We start from the raw sequence: 17,203 nt of genomic DNA on the forward strand, positions 1-17,203 counted from the left end.
TTTGGCCATATCTATTTTCGAGTGGCAAAACGGTAGTCTGGTTTGTATATTTCCCCTTTTCACTTTCTCTTTTCTGACCACTATTTAGTGGAGATCAAAGGCAACAGAATATCTGAAATGAGAGTAATATTAAAGCATTTGACTACCAGTGCTGTGAAAAACTTCAACCAGAAAGTTGAAAAATATTATTCTCTAAATGAACCAAATTATTCACTGTAAAACTGCTTATCAGATCACTGAACCATTCAAAGACTTTCCAAACCATGTATTAATTCAAAAAATTGACATTTCCTTTTGTTTGATGTGTTCTGTAGTCTAAATATTTTGTCCCCCCCAAAATTCACAGGTAGAAATTTAATGCCAGTGGGATGGTATGAGGAGCTGGGACTTTTGGGAAGTGATTGGGTCTAGAGTGGAGCCCTCATGAGTAGGCTTCATGCTTTATAACAGACACTCCTGAGAGCTCCCTGACTCCTTCCACCATGTGGGGGTACAACAGGAAGACAGTTTGTTGTGAACCTGGAAGCAGAGCCTCACTAGATCTCAAATCTACTGTCTTCTTGATCTTAAACTTCCCAGCTTCCAGAACTGTGAGAAGTAGACTTCTGTTGTTTATAGGCCACCGAGTCTACACCATTCTGCTACAGCAGCCTGAACAGACGAGGACAATGTCTTCCAGGGTCTCCCAGAAGTTCATAAGGGGAGCTGCACTAAACTATTCTAATGACTTCCCCATTAAACTGACAGTCATTATATCTTAAGTTTCTGGCACTTTGTTGTAACCAGAGGAAAACTTTGTGAAGCATCCCCTTGTTATGGCAAGGTAGCACTTGGATGTCAGTTCTTCCTACACATGTGGCCCTTAGAGTTTGCACCTCAGCCCCAATCATACCTGGCAGCAGTTAGGTGCTCTACATAGCCCTACTGTCACTTCTGCGTCTGCCTGCATCTGCTCAGTGGCTGCCTGTGGCCCGGCAACACTCCTGTGTCTCTGCCATTGAGAAATATAATTAGGGGACTTAAAGTTTCAGTGAAAAGGTAATTTCTGTATCCCAGTAGTATCAATACCTTTTAGCATTTTACCAGCCAGTACAATTATACTGGTGCATACCAACTGAACCTCAGCTTTGCCTGAACACACGATTAATCCACACTTCTTAAAATTTTAGAAATGACCTCATCCAGCCTGAGAGTGCTGTAAACATGAATGTGGAGAAGGAGAGGGACCTTGCACAAAGTCACCAAGAGAAAAATTGCATCCCCTGCTCTCCGTCACACACCCCCCTCCAGCTCTTTCCTAGGCCATGATGCCTCTAATTCACTTTCACAGGAATGTTTGTTTTGAGTTAGAATGGGTAGGCTGCCATTCTGAACAGAGGAGATGGGGGTGTGGAAAGAAGGCAGAAAATCCAAGAAGCTAACAAATGGTAAGAAATTGGTGGATTCTTTGTCTTTTATCTGACATTGTGTCTGTTGACAAGAGAAAACCAAGAGTGTGGAACTTGCTAGATAAGGACCCAAACATCCTTTAGGTTGCCAATGTGAGCATCATTCTTTTTGTTGCCAGTGTCCTATTTACATTAAGTATCCACCACTTTTCAAAAACAATCCCATATATCACACAGACTCCAAAGGCAATGTTTGTGCTGCCGTTTCTACAGTTGCTTAAGGAAAAACAGTTTCTGTTGCCCTAGATAGGCAGCGCTTTCAGCTGCAGTTTGAGAAATTAAATGTTCAAGGCCTTCGGCGCTTCCAGTTCTGTTTGGAAAAAGACACAGACCTGGCATTTGGAAAGCATTTGCTCTCCATTAAACTTACCGAACCTTGACAAACCAGAGGGGCCAAGAATTAGTCTGCTGCTGGCCAAGCCCCGGCCTTCCAAAACCGATAACGGCAATGAAAACAGTAACACTGCCATTTATAATCTTCAACGGGATTCTGCCAACTTCTAACCCAAAAGGACCTCACAATCTGAAAAGAATCTCAAGATTTGTTTTATAGGAAAACAAGAAAATATTTTATCAGAATCTCCTTTTTTGCCCAGAATTGCCCCTCTTGGCTACAGAACCAAACATGAACATGTCTCTATCTTACCTTCAGTCTCTGTTGGGGAAGTATATTAAGGTGATATTCAAGGGCCGGGGAGGACTTCGGAGGTGGAGGGAGTGATCATTAGGTCAGAAGTGCTCCACATGTAGGGGCACCTGGGTGACTCAGTCAGTTAAGTGGCCGATTTTGGCTCAGGTCATGATCTCATGGTTCATGAGTTTGAGCCCTGCGTAGGGCTCTGTGCTGACAGCTCAGAGCCTGAAGACTGCTCTCTCTCTCTCTCTGCCCCTCTCCCACTCACACTCTGTCTCTGTCTCTCAAAAATAAATAAACGTTAAAAAAGTTAAAAAAAGAAGTGTTCCACCTGTCACATGTCAAGTCTATGTACTTGCCTAAACTAGTAACACAATATACTTAAAACCAGCCCACCCTTTAGGCCTGGATAGTATCACCTCCCTTCATGACCACAAACAACAAATTTTAGTGGAGCAGGGAACTTCCCATGCTATGGCCTAAGATAAACTAAAATCCTGATGCACAAAACATTTGATTTGCTCCAGCAATGGATATCATTGACTTGGATGCATGATTTTCTATTTGGGGACAGAAGATGGGATTTAGTTAGTCTGGAAAACAAAGTAGACTTCTTCACTTCTAACTATATGCTTATACTACTAATCAATGTGGCCCAGTTCAAATCATGTCCCCTTTGTGGAGGGTCAAAATTTCACTCCTAATCCTCAACATTTATAGCACTAAGTACCATTACAATAATAGCACTTTAAGTGATTCAACTCCCACCATAAACCTTGTAAGACAACAGAGCATCAAACAGGAGCAGTGATAAGGGAAGACTGGTGAGGACAAGAGAAAGCCACATATCCCTTAACCTTGGTTAACCTCTTTCAACTTGTAACACTAATCAAAGCTGCTCAAGAATTTGTTAAGCATGAGGCTTACATATTCCCTCCATCTTGCTTTCCTCAGGAAGTGAAACAAAGTACAAGAGAAACAGCCAAAGGCAAATAGATGAAGGGGTGGGGGGGTGGTGGGGAAGGACAATCACCACTAAATAACAGAGGCTCCTGGGCCAGGAATCACCTTGGCAAATCCTACCTTGGAGACTCCAGGGGTTCAAGCAAGGCTGCCAACCATGTGTCTTAGTTGCCCATAAATAACACCCTTGGAGTGGAAACCCCAGCTGTATACATTTTACTTTCCTACCAGTGCTTCATTTTTTCCAAACTTTTTCTTCCCTCCATGTGGTTGCCCAAACCAATTCATATGCTTACTGGCATGTTATGAAACATGGAAACAATTAGAGACCACATTCTAGGGCACGAGAGAATGACTCTCTGCAGAATCAGTGAACTATGCAGAACTTGAGAGGATTTGGCAAAAAAAAAGATGGAAATTGTAAAAAAAGACCCACTAACAGTATCTCATGTCACACAGCACATTCTACAAGGCTTTAAACTGATCTGCGTGTTTTCAGGCAGCAATTGTACTTTACTTTCAAAATCTCTAGTTTTTAGTCTTATATTTTGTTTCCTTTCTTTATATATACAAACAAATGCACACACACAGTGTATATGCATACACTATGCAGTCTTCTCAGTGAAGTTTAGGATTATTGCAAACAATAAGTTTAGGATATATACAAATGAATTATTGCAAACAATAAGTTTAGGATATATACAAACGAATGCATACACATAGTGTATATGCATACACTATGCAGTCTTCTCAGTGAAGTTTAGGATTATTGCAAAGCCACATTTGAGGGGGAGGAACTACATCTGAAAATCAAAGAACTTAGGTTTCCAAAAGACCAGTTTAAGTTCTAAGTCATACCTCACACTTGGAAGGGCTTCTTTAGCCAATGAAATGCTAAGAACGGTCAGTTCTCTAACAAAAGGCCACTGAAACTTCTAACAAATGCTAATGAACCCAGGAGCCTTTTTTGTGAGTGAGCTATTCGAACTTGGCAAAGGTTAGAAGCTGCTGCTTTACCATCCACAGGCCTGAGTGACAAGGCAAAGCACCAAGCTAGAAAACACAGGAGACAGGTGCTAAGGGAAGAATTCCCTGGCATCTTCAAACAAATAAGAATGGGGAGGGGTAATGCAAAACTGAATCAAAAGGAAATGTGGTATCAAGAATCTATTATCTTTAGTGACAATTATTACTGCATGTGATTCATGTAGATAGTATTATTTTCATATTGTATTGCTTCAAGATATGGCCACAATGGAAATCACAGCCAGAATGTCCTTGTGGTCCATGTGCAGACTGATTAACAAAGTTCCCTCCAACAGGATTTCCATTCTGGAGATTCTGTTCTGAGAAAAGCAACTGCAAAAGACTCCCATGTTCTGAGCTATGCTTGACCACACTACATGGGTTCCCACTGGGAACGGTGGGCAGAATTCATCATGAGCAGTGACTGACTCTATGAGGCTGGTCAGGATTCATTGTCAGCCACAGAGGAACAAACTCATTGCATTTGGGAACAAAAATTGAATTATTTGGGAGTGGCTTTAGGAGAAACTGAGGTTGTTTTGGTATAGACTCCCAGTTCTCTCTCTCTCTCTCTCTCTCTCTCTCTCTCTTTAATATGATGTTTATTGGCAAATTGGTTTCCATACAACACCCAGTGCTCATCCCAACAGGTGCCCTCCTCAATGTCTCACCCCCCCCCCCCATCAACCCTCAGTTTATTCTCAGTTTTTAAGAGTCTTTTACGGTTTGGCTTTCTCCCTCTCTAACTTTTTTTTTTTCCTTCCCCTCCCCCATGGTCTCTTGTTAAGTTTCTCAGGATCCACATAAGAGTGAAAACATATGGCATCTGTCTTCCTCTGTATGACTTATTTCACTTAGGATAACACTCTCCAGTTCCATCCACATTGCTACAAAAGGCCATATTTCATTCTTTCTCATTGCCAAGTAGTATTCCATTGTGTATATAAACCACAATTTCTTTATCCATTCATCAGTTAATGGACATTTAGGCTCCAACGGAATGGGAAAAGATATTTGGAAATGACATATCAGACAAAGGGCTCGTATCCAAAATCTGTAAAGAACTCACCAAACTCCACACCTGAAAAATAAATAATCCAGTGAAGAAATGGGAACAAAACATGAATAGACACTTCTCTAAAGAAGACATCCAGATGGCCAACAGGCACATGAAAAGATGCTCAACGTCGCTCCTCATCAGGAAAATACAAATCAAAACCACACTGAGAAATGAACAAATCAGGAGACTATAGATGCTGGAGAGGATGTGGAGAAATGGGAACTCTCTTGCACTGTTGGTGGGAATGCAAACTGGTGCACCCACTCTGGAAAACAGTGTGGAGGTTCCTCAAAAAATTAAAAATAGATCTACCCTATGACCCAGCAATAGCACTGGTAGGAATTTACCCAAGGGATACAGGAGTGCTGATGCATAGGGGCACTTGTACCCCGATATTTATAGCAGCACTTTCAACAATAGCCAGCTCTCTGTCTCAACCAAACACTAACACCTGAGACTCACTGAGACACCTTGTCATAGTCCTTATCTTGGTCAATACCTATAATAATCCTTCTCTGTAATATAAAAAGGAGAAATGAAACTTTCAGGGGTCCTAGTAATGTGTGCATTGTCACATACCTAGTAAGCACTACATCTGGGAGCTAAACCCAGACATTTGACTGCAAGGTACCTCTACTTGGGACTGTGTTGTATAATTCCCTTTTCTCTGATAGTGGCATCCTCAGGCACTCTTATGAAATATCATCTATCCTCTCTTCCCTTTCCTTTTCTTCTCTCTCCCCCACCCCAAACTGCCAGTTAACATGTTTTCCTACATACACGTATTCTACAGTACAGTACACAGAAGTGTTTATACACACATACTTTCCATATACCAAAGGGGTGAATGTTATTTCAAGAACACGAGCCTTATTCAAAATAATGAAATTTCAGGCATCTGCTCTTGGAGAAGTGATTTGTTTCAACCACCTGGACCACCTCCCTTTATGAGGGAGACTACAGGCAGTTCCTAAATAAAGCCAGACTAGTTCAAATGTCTGCTTTGAAGTTGACTACAGGGAATTGAGAATTCACTGAATCCCCAGATCAGCCCACATAACCCACAGAGTTCCTAAAGTATAAAGCTATATATTTCAGCAACAATTAACCTCTATAACGTCTTGAAAGAGAAACTCAATACAAGTTCTTGTTTGTGAATCCAGGAATGCCTTCTTTCTGCCTAGACTTCAGGTGAAAGAGCAACTGGATAGGAAAAAAGTGAACTGGGAGGATGTGAGGGGAGAAGATGGGAGAGCAGGGGAAATAATTTGGGGGACTGGTGCCCTATTAGATCTCTCAGCTGCATTTGGTCATTTATTCTCAAGTATTCTAGACTGGGGGACAAAGGGCTCTTGGGCCTTGTAGGTCAGGTCTCATTTGTATGGTCAGATTGATGATGTTGAGACTCTTCAATATTGGCTTATGCAGGTCACTACAAGTTTGGGTACAGACTGAACCACCACTGAATAAAAATCACAAGACAGTATTTTAATTGGCCTCCTTAGGCCATTTAACAAAGGAGAAAGCTAACTTGCAAGAGCAAAGAGTAATTAATGAAGGGAGCAAACAGAGGTTCATTTAGTAACTTCAAAATAAGTTCCTCTGTCTGAGGTGGGGAAAAAAAAAGTAGCCTGCAACATAAAGATAAACTGTAGGTATTTAAGTCACAATGCCTTCCGCCAAGAACTGCTCATTACCATCAGATGCTGCAGTGGCAGTGGGGCCAGTTAGAACTAACTTTATTATTAGAAGCAATTAGGGAGAAAAGGGGCAGAATTTCATTTGGTTATTTCAAAACAAGTTTCTGTGCACGGTTTAATGAAGGCCTGCAGTGTCAAGATAAAATGTGTGTTTTACTGAAAACAGCTTTTGCAAATGATTGCTTGTTACCAGCCGGTATCTCCAGGCAAAGCAGTCTGGGTAGGTTGGATTTACATGCATGCTGTAATATAATAGTTCAGCTGTCTCAGCTTCATAGAAGTGTTAACAGGCAATATGACTTGATGGTTAAGCACATGTGTTCTGGAGCCAGACTGTCTGTCTTCAAATCCTCACTCTGATCTTGGTAGCTGAATGACCTTGAGTGACCTTCTGGAATGTTCTAGGCTTAGTTTATTCCTGTGTAAAGTGGAGATCATAGTAGTGTTTATCTCACAGGATTACTGTGAACTATAGATGCGCCTAATATGTGTTAGACATTGTTGTAATTATGATGAGTTCTATCCAAGAAACATTGGGGTGGGGCTTGCTATACAGGGGTTACCCTGAGTACAAATCAATAATGGATTCATTTACATCTTTTGAATGGAGTTTTCACATAAAGAATGACAAAGATATTTGTCTTCACATTCATAACAGTTTTCATCTAAACTCCTTTGGGACAATATTTCAGTATTTCTATATGAAAAGTGTAATTGCTTTATGGGTTTGCTAAACCAGTTGTGTACCATATTCTTTATTTCCCACCTTTAAAGTAATGGCTGGGACTTTTTATATTTCCCTAAGTCTGAGCTTTTCCTTTATAAATCTCTTGTGCAGCCTTCAACTCTTCCTTCATATACATACCTGGGCTAAGAAACTGCCATGTACCAAGCTTAGAAGACCATTTAAAAAAACCTCAACTATCACACAACAAATGGGTAGTTGGGCTTTGGCTTCCTTCTAAATATCCTTTTGAGGCTACTGTGACCACAGTAAAAGAGATCTCTCACCAGTGGTTTCAAATTCAACGTCCTACTCTTCAGGGAGAGGATGTGCTGCCTTCAGTGATTTTTTAGATACTCCATTAATTCTCAAGGTTAAAGATTGATTTTCATCAGATGGCTACAATATTTGCATATTCACTTGGGAATATGGCATACTGCTTACCCATTATGTTTTAGTTTTGCAAATCAATAGCATTTAACTAATGTTCCATGCACCATAATATTAGACCCATATGATGAATAAAACTCCTTTCTTAGACCTTAACAGTGACTCTGTTATTAAAATCTATTCATTTTGGAGAAGGCTAAACTAGCAAAATGCCCTCTACACATTTATGTGTTTTCTCAGCTGTGTATTAACCCACATCATTTTTCTGGTGGCCCTAACTTAATTTATGCTAATTTGAACAATTTACATAAGAGCCTCTTTTATAGAATTTCAGATCTTACCCTGCAGATTATAAGAAAGAAAAAGTTAAAAACATGGGCAAGTATATATTGGTGGGATTCTCCCCCAAAGTCTGTGTGTTCTTGTTTAATATGAGTTTTAGAAACAGGTTCAAGCTAATATTTATTTTCTCTAACCAAGTTGTCTACTTTAAAAAAAAATTAATGTTTATTTATTTTTGAGAGAGAGAGGGAGACAGAGCATGAGTGGGAGAGGGGCAGAGAGAGAGAGGGAAACAGAATCTGAAGCAGGCTCCAAGCTCTGGGCTGTCAGCACAGAGCCTGATGCGGGGCTTGAACTGATAGACCATGAGATCATGACCTGAGCCAAAGTCGGTTGCTTAACCGGCTGAGCCACCCAGAAGCCCCAATTTATCTACTTTTTTGAGTACTACTTTTTTTTAAAATCTCATTGTAACATGAGAGATTTTCCTTCTTGAAAGACTCAGTGTTAAAGAATAATTTCATTAGAGTTGTTGATGCCCATTAACTATTAGTGTCTCTTAGAAAGTCAAAGCTTAAGGAAAGGTAGATTCTAAAAAGAATGAAATATTCCATGTTACATAGAAACTACCTGAGGAAAGATTTGAGAGGGAGAAGGTAGATATTCTTACCCTGGATCGTTCTTCTAGTTTTGTCATCATGACAACTGTTGCACTCCGTTGCTCCCATATCATTCTCCAAAAGTCCCCAAATGTTTCAGGCAGAGATCCTTGTGTTGCAATATAAGCATTTTGTTTCCTATAGCCATCTATATAGTTGGCATTCACATAGTCACTTCCGGGGATGCCTGTAAAACAAGAGGTGTTATTCCACTAGATGAGCCTATCACGAGAGGAGACAGCCTGATATCTGGACTAATGACGATGTTACATTATTGTTCCACACTATGCTAGAGGAGTCACAATATATTCAAGTTTGGGTTTTAAGCAAGATAAAAACAGGTCCCATGGGGACTATCCCATTAAAGAAATACAGTGGTCCAGGTGTTGGATCTTTGTAATATGACAAGGTAGATAATAAAGAAAGAAAAATACAACTGATTGTCCATAAGGTGCTATTCCTCTCACCCACTGTCTATTTTCTCCACTGCATCAGTAAAATATAGCATGCAAAGAAGGCTAAACAATTATCTGGTCACATTTCTCACTCATGCAATTCCACATTGCCAGACAAAAACTAAATGAAATAATGCCTGAGTCTGAAAATGCCAGTGTACTGAAAATGTAGTATGGAACATGCCATAACAGTGAAAAATTCTTCACAAATTTAGCTAACAGGGAACTCATTTGCAAACTCATTTAATCCTTTCAACAACTCTGTGAAATAAGTCCTATCAGAATCTTCCTTTCACAAAGGAGAAAACAGAGGTGCATGGAGATTAAAGAGCTTTCTCAAATTGGTGGAGTCTGGATGAATTTTAGGCAGTGTGTCTGTTATGTCTGTCTTAACCTCTGCGAAGACTACTTCTCATTGAATCTCACAGAATTGTTGTACCACATGCATCTCTCCTTAGATTATGACAATTGCCTCTTATTTGGTTATCTCATGTCTATTTTTGTCTTTTGCAGTCTGCTCTCCATCTAGCATGAGAACAGTTTTTACAAATATATTTCAGACACTGTAATTTCTCTCCTTCAAACCCAACAATGGCTTCCCTTTTTACTTCAAATAAAATCCAAACTCTCAATAATGGCTACAGAGCTCCTCAGTTTTTCTTTTTAAAAAAGTAAATTTATTTATTTTCAGAGAGAAAGAGCAAGTGTGGGAGGGGCAGAGAGAGAGAGGGAGAGACAGAATCCCAAGCAGGGTCTGTGCTGTCAGCGCACAGCCTGATGCAGGGCTCAACCCCACAAATCCTGAGATCATGACCTGAGCTGAAATCAAGAGTTGGGATGCTTAACTGACATAGCCACCCAGGTACCCCATCTCTGCACTTTTCCAAACACATTTTATTCCATTCACTTCCTTCCCTTCTAAACTCTAGACTGGACCACCTCTGCTGTTAGAAAACATCACTCTCCTACCTTATTGCCATCCCAAATCCTAGAACACACTTGGTGTCTCCTTCCCATTGTATAATGCTCAGCCTGCCTCTCAGAAAGCCTGCTCTTAATACTCTCAGACTCAGAACTCCCTTAACTACATTTTTTAAGTTTATTTATTTATTTGAGAGAGGGAGAGAGAGAGAGAGAGAGCACGCATGAACAGGAAGGGGCAGAGAGAGATGGAGTGAATCCCAAGCAGGCTCTGCCCTGTCAGCGTAGAGCCCACTCGGGGCTTGATGTCATGGACCCATGACATCGAGACCTGAGCTGAGCTGATATCAAAGTTGGACACTTAACCAACAGAGCCACAAAGGTACCCCTCACTTGACAACTCTTTACACTACTTATTACACATTGTAATTATATACTTGTTTGTTGACATGCTTATTGTTTGTTTTGACCTCTAGACCATGTCTCTTTTATTAATCCCTTGCTATCTCAAGGGACAAAAAGAAATGTGCCCAAGTTCTGACATTAATAAGCAGCAGAGCTTGAATTTAATGCAGATATTCTGATTGGAAGTCTAATTTTCCTTCAGCACACCTTTAAGAGGGATACAGGCAAATCTGAGCTTCTTTCAATGAGAGTGACCAGAGCGATTAAGGAAATCAAAGCTGTTCCATATGAGAAAGGCATGCATATAATACTTGGCAGAGGAAAATGTAGGGGATGAGGACTCTGCCTGTGAGTACCTGAAGAGAGGGGTAGATTTACTCTGTTGAAACCCAAGTTTTTCAATTCTGAAGGATGTAACCACAGAGAGATGAATTTCATCTCCAATATCGTAAAGCATTTTCAAATTTTCAGAATCAAAAAGCGAATAGATTTCCTTGAGAGGTAACAATTGCCTATCCCTGGAGCAGACCAAGCACTTTACAGAGGTACTGGCATATCATACAGGCCTGATATGAGAGGTAGCACCAGAACCTATATATGGCCCCTTCTTGCCCTGGGAAAATATGAGTTCTGGAACTATGAGAAAAAAGAAAAAAGAAAATTTTCTTTATAATGGAATGTATGTTCCCAAGCTAAAATTGTTATATTTCACTGATTGCCACTTGCAATTACTTTGACTGCTTTTCTGATTCCAGTTGTAAAACTGATACTCTCAAAAAAGTAATGAAAGTCAGATGGGAACTACTGGGCTCCGAGATGAACACATGGATATGGAATACCACCAGCATTAGTGAAAAGCCTTTTGAGTAAAAACTGAAATGCACGGCTGGTTGTAACATTATTCATCTATTACAGCTACTCAAGAAGCAGTTGGGGTTCTGGCAGTCCTTTGTTGATAAAGATCCTATTCCTCCAGACACCAAGATTCAAAAGACAGTTTAAATAAAGTCCTCAGGTTACTGCCACTGGGAAGCACGCACAACCTCATGTCCACAGAATTTGGTTCTGAGCCAACAACGAATCTATTTTATAATACAGGGAAAGCCCACCTTCAAAATTTTAATTTAGCAGTTGACAACATTAAAAAATTGATAAAAAAGGATTATGGCTAAAGGTCTCCAATATACAGAAAAGTTTTTTCCAAGAATATTCAAAATAGAGAAGAAACCTGGGTTAATGACTCTGAAAACGCATCAGCTGGGCACTGTGCCATTTCCCCCGTATCAAGGATAACAACTGTATCCAAACAGTGTGTCAGAGGAGAGAGGAGATGGATATGAGGCTCACATCTAAAGGAAGAGAATCAGACCCACCCAATATTTTTATATAAATTTTAATCATTTACTATGTAATGAATTGTTTTTTGACATATTGCTTAAGTTTGAATAATAAATTATGATTATTATTTTTAGGGAGGAGTGGGTTGCTACTTAATAATGCTTGTATTTCTTGGGGACAAAAACACAAACAAAATCTGCTTGAAAAATACTAGGCACCTGGTATCTGTACTTATCACCAAGCGCTTTCAGAATTGGGGACTTGATATTTTGAAAAGAAAATTAAAAGGAAAAATTCAATACCTAGTAGAGCTAATTATTAGCCTAAAGTTTACATCTTAAAAATAATGCTGGGGCTCCTCTTCTATTTTGAAACTTACCTGTAAGGAGGTAGTATCTGGAATAAATGCCTCTTCCTCCCAGCAAATCTCTTTACATACTCTGGCAAAAAGACATTTCAGGTAAGTCTTCTTATACACATCCTTCACAAGATGAGGATGCGAGAGAAGACTATTCTACAGAAGCTCTAAGATCTAATGTATCAGTATTTCATATAATCCAAATAACACACTATATAGAAAGATGAATGGGAAAAGATTTTAGAAAGGGTGGTGGCGTGCCCTTTTACAAATATTAACCTCAGATTGGAAACTAAAGTTGAACAGAAGTGTGTTTCAAGTAGATGAGATCTCTGTTTTCACTGTGACATAAAGATTTTTCAACAGACTTTTTGAAGAACAGCATCAAGCAGCCTTTCCAAGTGTTTTGGTACCATGAAATGCTTCTTCAGTAGCTCTTGATTTTGATGTTTCTGCTGGAAGGCTGGATCTACAAAATCCCTTCCCTTTATTGGGGTGACCTACTCCAAGTATTGCATATTTGTTTATTTAATTTTCAATTCCCTGCTTTATCCAGAAAATGATTTTGCATCTGCTAATACAACACTAATCAGAGTGCACTACTAATCCAAAAGAAGTGTGTGAGAATTAATTGAATTCCTCTGGGGCTATGATGGATGGAAATCTAACTTAACATGTAATACTAAAAGAATATAGAATTACTATAAATTAGCTAATTGCTTTTATTTTCTGGAGTCAAGAAGACCTTTGTCCAATGTAAGGTAATAATGGCACTTGTGGTGTGTGTGTGTGTGTGTGTGTGTGTGTGCGTGTGTGTGATTAAAACAATGAAAACATAACAAAAATGTCTGCCTTTAGCTCATCATAATCAAAAACCCTAGGGCTGGACCTGCTGGCAGAACTGTCTCTCAGGTAACTATAACTTAGATGAAAACTTGTTGTTTACGGGGCACCTGGGTGGCTCAGTCGGTTAAGCGTCCGACTTCAGCCAGGTCACGATCTCGCGGTCCGTGAGTTCGAGCCCCGCGTCGGGCTCTGGGCTGACAGCTCAGAGCCTGGAGCCTGTTTCAGATTCTGTGTCTCCCTCTCTCTCTCTGACCCTCCCCCGTTCATGCTCTGTCTCTCTCTGTCTCAAAAATAAATAAATGTTAAAAAAACATTTATAAAAAAAAATAAAAAAAAAGAAAACTTGTTTCCTGGAATTCATGGCTTTACTGCCTTTATAAAAGTAACTTTCATGATTTCCCATGTATTATTTCATGTGTACTCTCCAGTTACCAACTGTCATGTAAACAGGTCCAACACCAATAATTATCATTCTAATCTTGTAAGTGAAAAAACTGAGGATAGATCTTAAGTTCATATTATATCTATATGCCCCTTTCCTGTGTTACAGTGTATTTCATTAGGTAAGGGACTATTTTTCTATGTTTTATACACATATTACTTACATGCTTTATACGGGGCTTTGCATTTGGGGTAAAGAAACCTTGAGGTTATAAAACTCAAGGCTTTAAGACCAAAAGAGGTTGTGATGAGGTGAATGATGGGTAGAGCAGTGCTTCTGTGTCCTTCATGCACGGCAAGACACAGAAATAGCTATTCAAACAGAATTAGGCCAGTTTTAGCCACTCATTTCATTTGCTGGGAATTGCTGGTTATAGCTTTCAGTGGAAAGGAAAGTAAGTTTAGGCATGGGCTTCATGCTTCATTGTTCTTTTAATTGTTTGCAAAGCTTTGGAAACTTACCACGAATTCAACATGCAAAGGCAATGTCATTTTTCTTCATCTAAGCATAGGATTAATAGAACAGGGCTTCATGATGCTGGTCCCACATGTGTTTGAATATAAACATAAGGACAAAAATCCTTGGAAAGATGAAGCTACTCTGAAAGAATATTCGTGATGAATAAATAATTCATGGTGAAGAATGCTTTAAAACCTTGAAAGCATGTTGAACTGCCAAAGAATTTACTATCAGAGCTGTTTTGTCATGACTGGGTTAATTTTTTTTTTTCCTGTTAACTTGAGGAGGACTAATTGGGGCATATGGGTCTATTAAACAACAACAAACAACTTGCTTTGCATTCAATTTTTCGGGTCAGGAGATAATTTGATTTGAAGAGATTTGTTGAACGGTGCTCATAATTGTAAAAGTTTATAATAAGGCTTTATGTCCTGATGATAAGTGAAAAAGCAGGACCCAAAATAGTACATGGATTATTTTATAAATGTAAAATGAAGTAACTATAAGGGGCATGTGAATACTTCTGTATCACTCCATACTGTAGGGAAAGTCACATGTGCCTTTTCAAATCTTGAAACAATACTTAGCACATGCTAAAAACTTAGAGAAATTGGCCAGGAAACCAGGACTCCTGTCTAGGGCTGCTGGTAGTTTGCTCTTTGACATTTGGGTGGTTGTTCAACTTGTCCAGACCTCTGATTGCTTATCTGCTAAACAAGACATGTTGGACAAATTGATTCCCTCAAGTCCTTTTGAATTCTAAAATAAGATGTCTCTCTGTGGTATTCTTAACCTTCTTGGATTCAGAAATCTCTGTGAAGTTATTTTAAGATAGAGGCTTTGTGTCTCTCAGATTAGGCAGGAACATGCTCTGATGCTCTTTCAAGCTGATTCCTAGTACTTCTATCTCTTATGTGCTGACATGAGATTTTTTTTGGTGTGACTGATACTTGAAATCTTGATTAGAACCTAGTGGGGTAAAAGAAAAACAAATTCAAAAACAAGAGGGAGCAGTGGGACTAGACTAGTAGGCAGTCTATTCATGGAAAGAAGCTGTCCCTGGATTGTGGAGGTGAGAATGAGGGAGAGGCAGCATTAGAGGGAAGGCAGAATCCCATCCCTGGTTCCATTGGACCAACTGCTGCCCTACCACAGAGCTGGGGATGGGCCTTCGCTGAGTGGTTGCCTCTGTCCTGATTCACAGCAGGGCCCCAAAATCCAGGTACTGTTATTTCTGTTCACTACTACAAATCCTTAGTGAAGTTTGTGTCAAGAAAAATGCTTTTTGGCAAACCAGTTTAATCCTTGCTGTAAGATAGAAGTACTTAAGACCTAATGGAGTACAAAAGCTACTTTTTACTTATAAACAATGTCCCCTCCTCCAATTCAACACACACACACACACACACACTCCCTAACAAGAATGAATTGATGATAAAGACCTAGATTGCAGTTTTACCCACAATGCAGAAAAAAAAATATTAAGTTTGTTTTCTGACATTGGCAAAACTAGAGAAGAGAGAATAAAAAAATGAAATCCTATAATAATTTATTAGTAAATTTATTTAATTCCAAATGACACAGGCCTTCTTTCCCCTTCACTTGCACCATGACAGCCATGACAGCCACATCAGAACTAGCAAAATGAAGGATTATTTTTCTAACACAGCAGAAAAAACCCAAGTGCTTCTTGCAAAGGCACAGTGTGTTATCTGACACAGTGTCCCAGAGGTACGACACATTGGCAAGCTGCCCTCAATGTTTCTACGGTACACAGGATGATTATTTTAGAAGCATATCTTGCTCTGTGGGCTCACCATTACAATGAGTTAATGGGGGAATGGATACTTTTCAAAGAGGTTGTGAAGTGAGCTCCCATCCTCTCAAGATTCTATGTCCTCTCCCCCTTGGTTTTCTATTCCTCAGCACCGCTGAAGAGGCTGGGTTATGAGAGTGGCCAAAGAGAAGGAAGTGGGTGATTGAATTGTCACTGAATGCATCCCAAGGTTAGCTACATATATTGAAACTTATCAGTACCTGTGATAGAATGGACTCGTTTCTAGTTAGGGAGCACTTTTCCCTGAAATAAAGCAAAGCTTGGGCCAGTACAGAATTATAGAGTTTTGGCCTACTAAGCTTTTATTAATAAAGATCAAATTATTATTATTCAACAGTGAGGTAGTCTGAATCAAAGGCAGAATATGTCAACAGGAGCTCTGTCTGTAGGAAACACACAGAGCCCCAGCCTCCTCATAGATCCTAAAATATGAGCAGCATTTTCATTATGTCTTTTCCCAACACCTCTTTGAGAATCTAATGAGTCAATGCATTTGAAACTTCCAAAATACCAGTGGATATTAGTTATTCTTATGATGAATGTAATAAACAGTAATTAAATAAGCCCAGTCATTCTTTAATATTCTATTGATGAAAAGTTATTCCAAACCTGGAAGGCCCCTTTCCATTTTCTGTATTAAAAAATAATGGAGAGGACAAAAATAATTATATTATGACTTCCCAGCAATATACAACCTGCACCTTTATTTTAACAACAGAACCACGGCACAGATGATGTAAGTTTCTCTGTAGCCTCAGAGCAATGAAGTGTAGATTCATTAGCATAATCTTCACAGGTGTACAATAAAAATGAAAAGAAATCCCAATAACTGAACTAAAGACAATGGAGATAAAAATAAACTCACGGACCTTTTTGATTTATTCTTTGATTGGCTTCCTGGAAACAGAGTAAAGAAAATCAACACAAACAGCGATCCCTTAAAAAATGTTTTTTTTTTCTCTTTTCCAGATAAGAAACATCACAGGTATAGGCTGAGATAGGAGCTGGGGAATAACAGATCCCCACACCATTTGCTTGGCTACATGCAGGAGAAAGATGCCATTTAAATAGCTCTAATTAGTCTTTAGGCAAGCTTCAAGCACCTTGTAAAACTGCTCCAAGTTTCCAAAGGCTAACTCCTATCCAGCTCTCTATTTAATACAAATTAGGCCAGGAAAATTTGTGCCCTGCTCCTCAAAAAGAAATGCTTTTATTAAAAAAAATAAAACAAAAGTAAACTACCCTGAAATAAAAGG

General features: G+C 39.4%; 1 protein-coding gene across 1 annotated transcript in view; it reads right to left on the reverse strand.

Moving 5' to 3' along the window:
- The window catches only part of PTPRD (protein tyrosine phosphatase receptor type D), a 318,572-nt gene that overhangs the window by 52,260 nt on the left and 249,109 nt on the right, over positions 1 to 17,203 (reverse strand). Inside the window, exon 28 of the mRNA XM_047096382.1 lies at positions 8,898 to 9,073. Within this exon, the coding sequence (XP_046952338.1) occupies positions 8,898 to 9,073 (176 nt within the window). The remainder of the gene's footprint in view (positions 1 to 8,897; positions 9,074 to 17,203) is intronic.

This window comes from Lynx rufus, unplaced genomic scaffold, assembly GCF_022079265.1.
Source record: "Lynx rufus isolate CCGP_SWC_20201006 ecotype Redwood Valley unplaced genomic scaffold, mLynRuf1.p SCAF_10, whole genome shotgun sequence".
NCBI classification, from domain to species: Eukaryota; Metazoa; Chordata; class Mammalia; order Carnivora; family Felidae; genus Lynx; species Lynx rufus.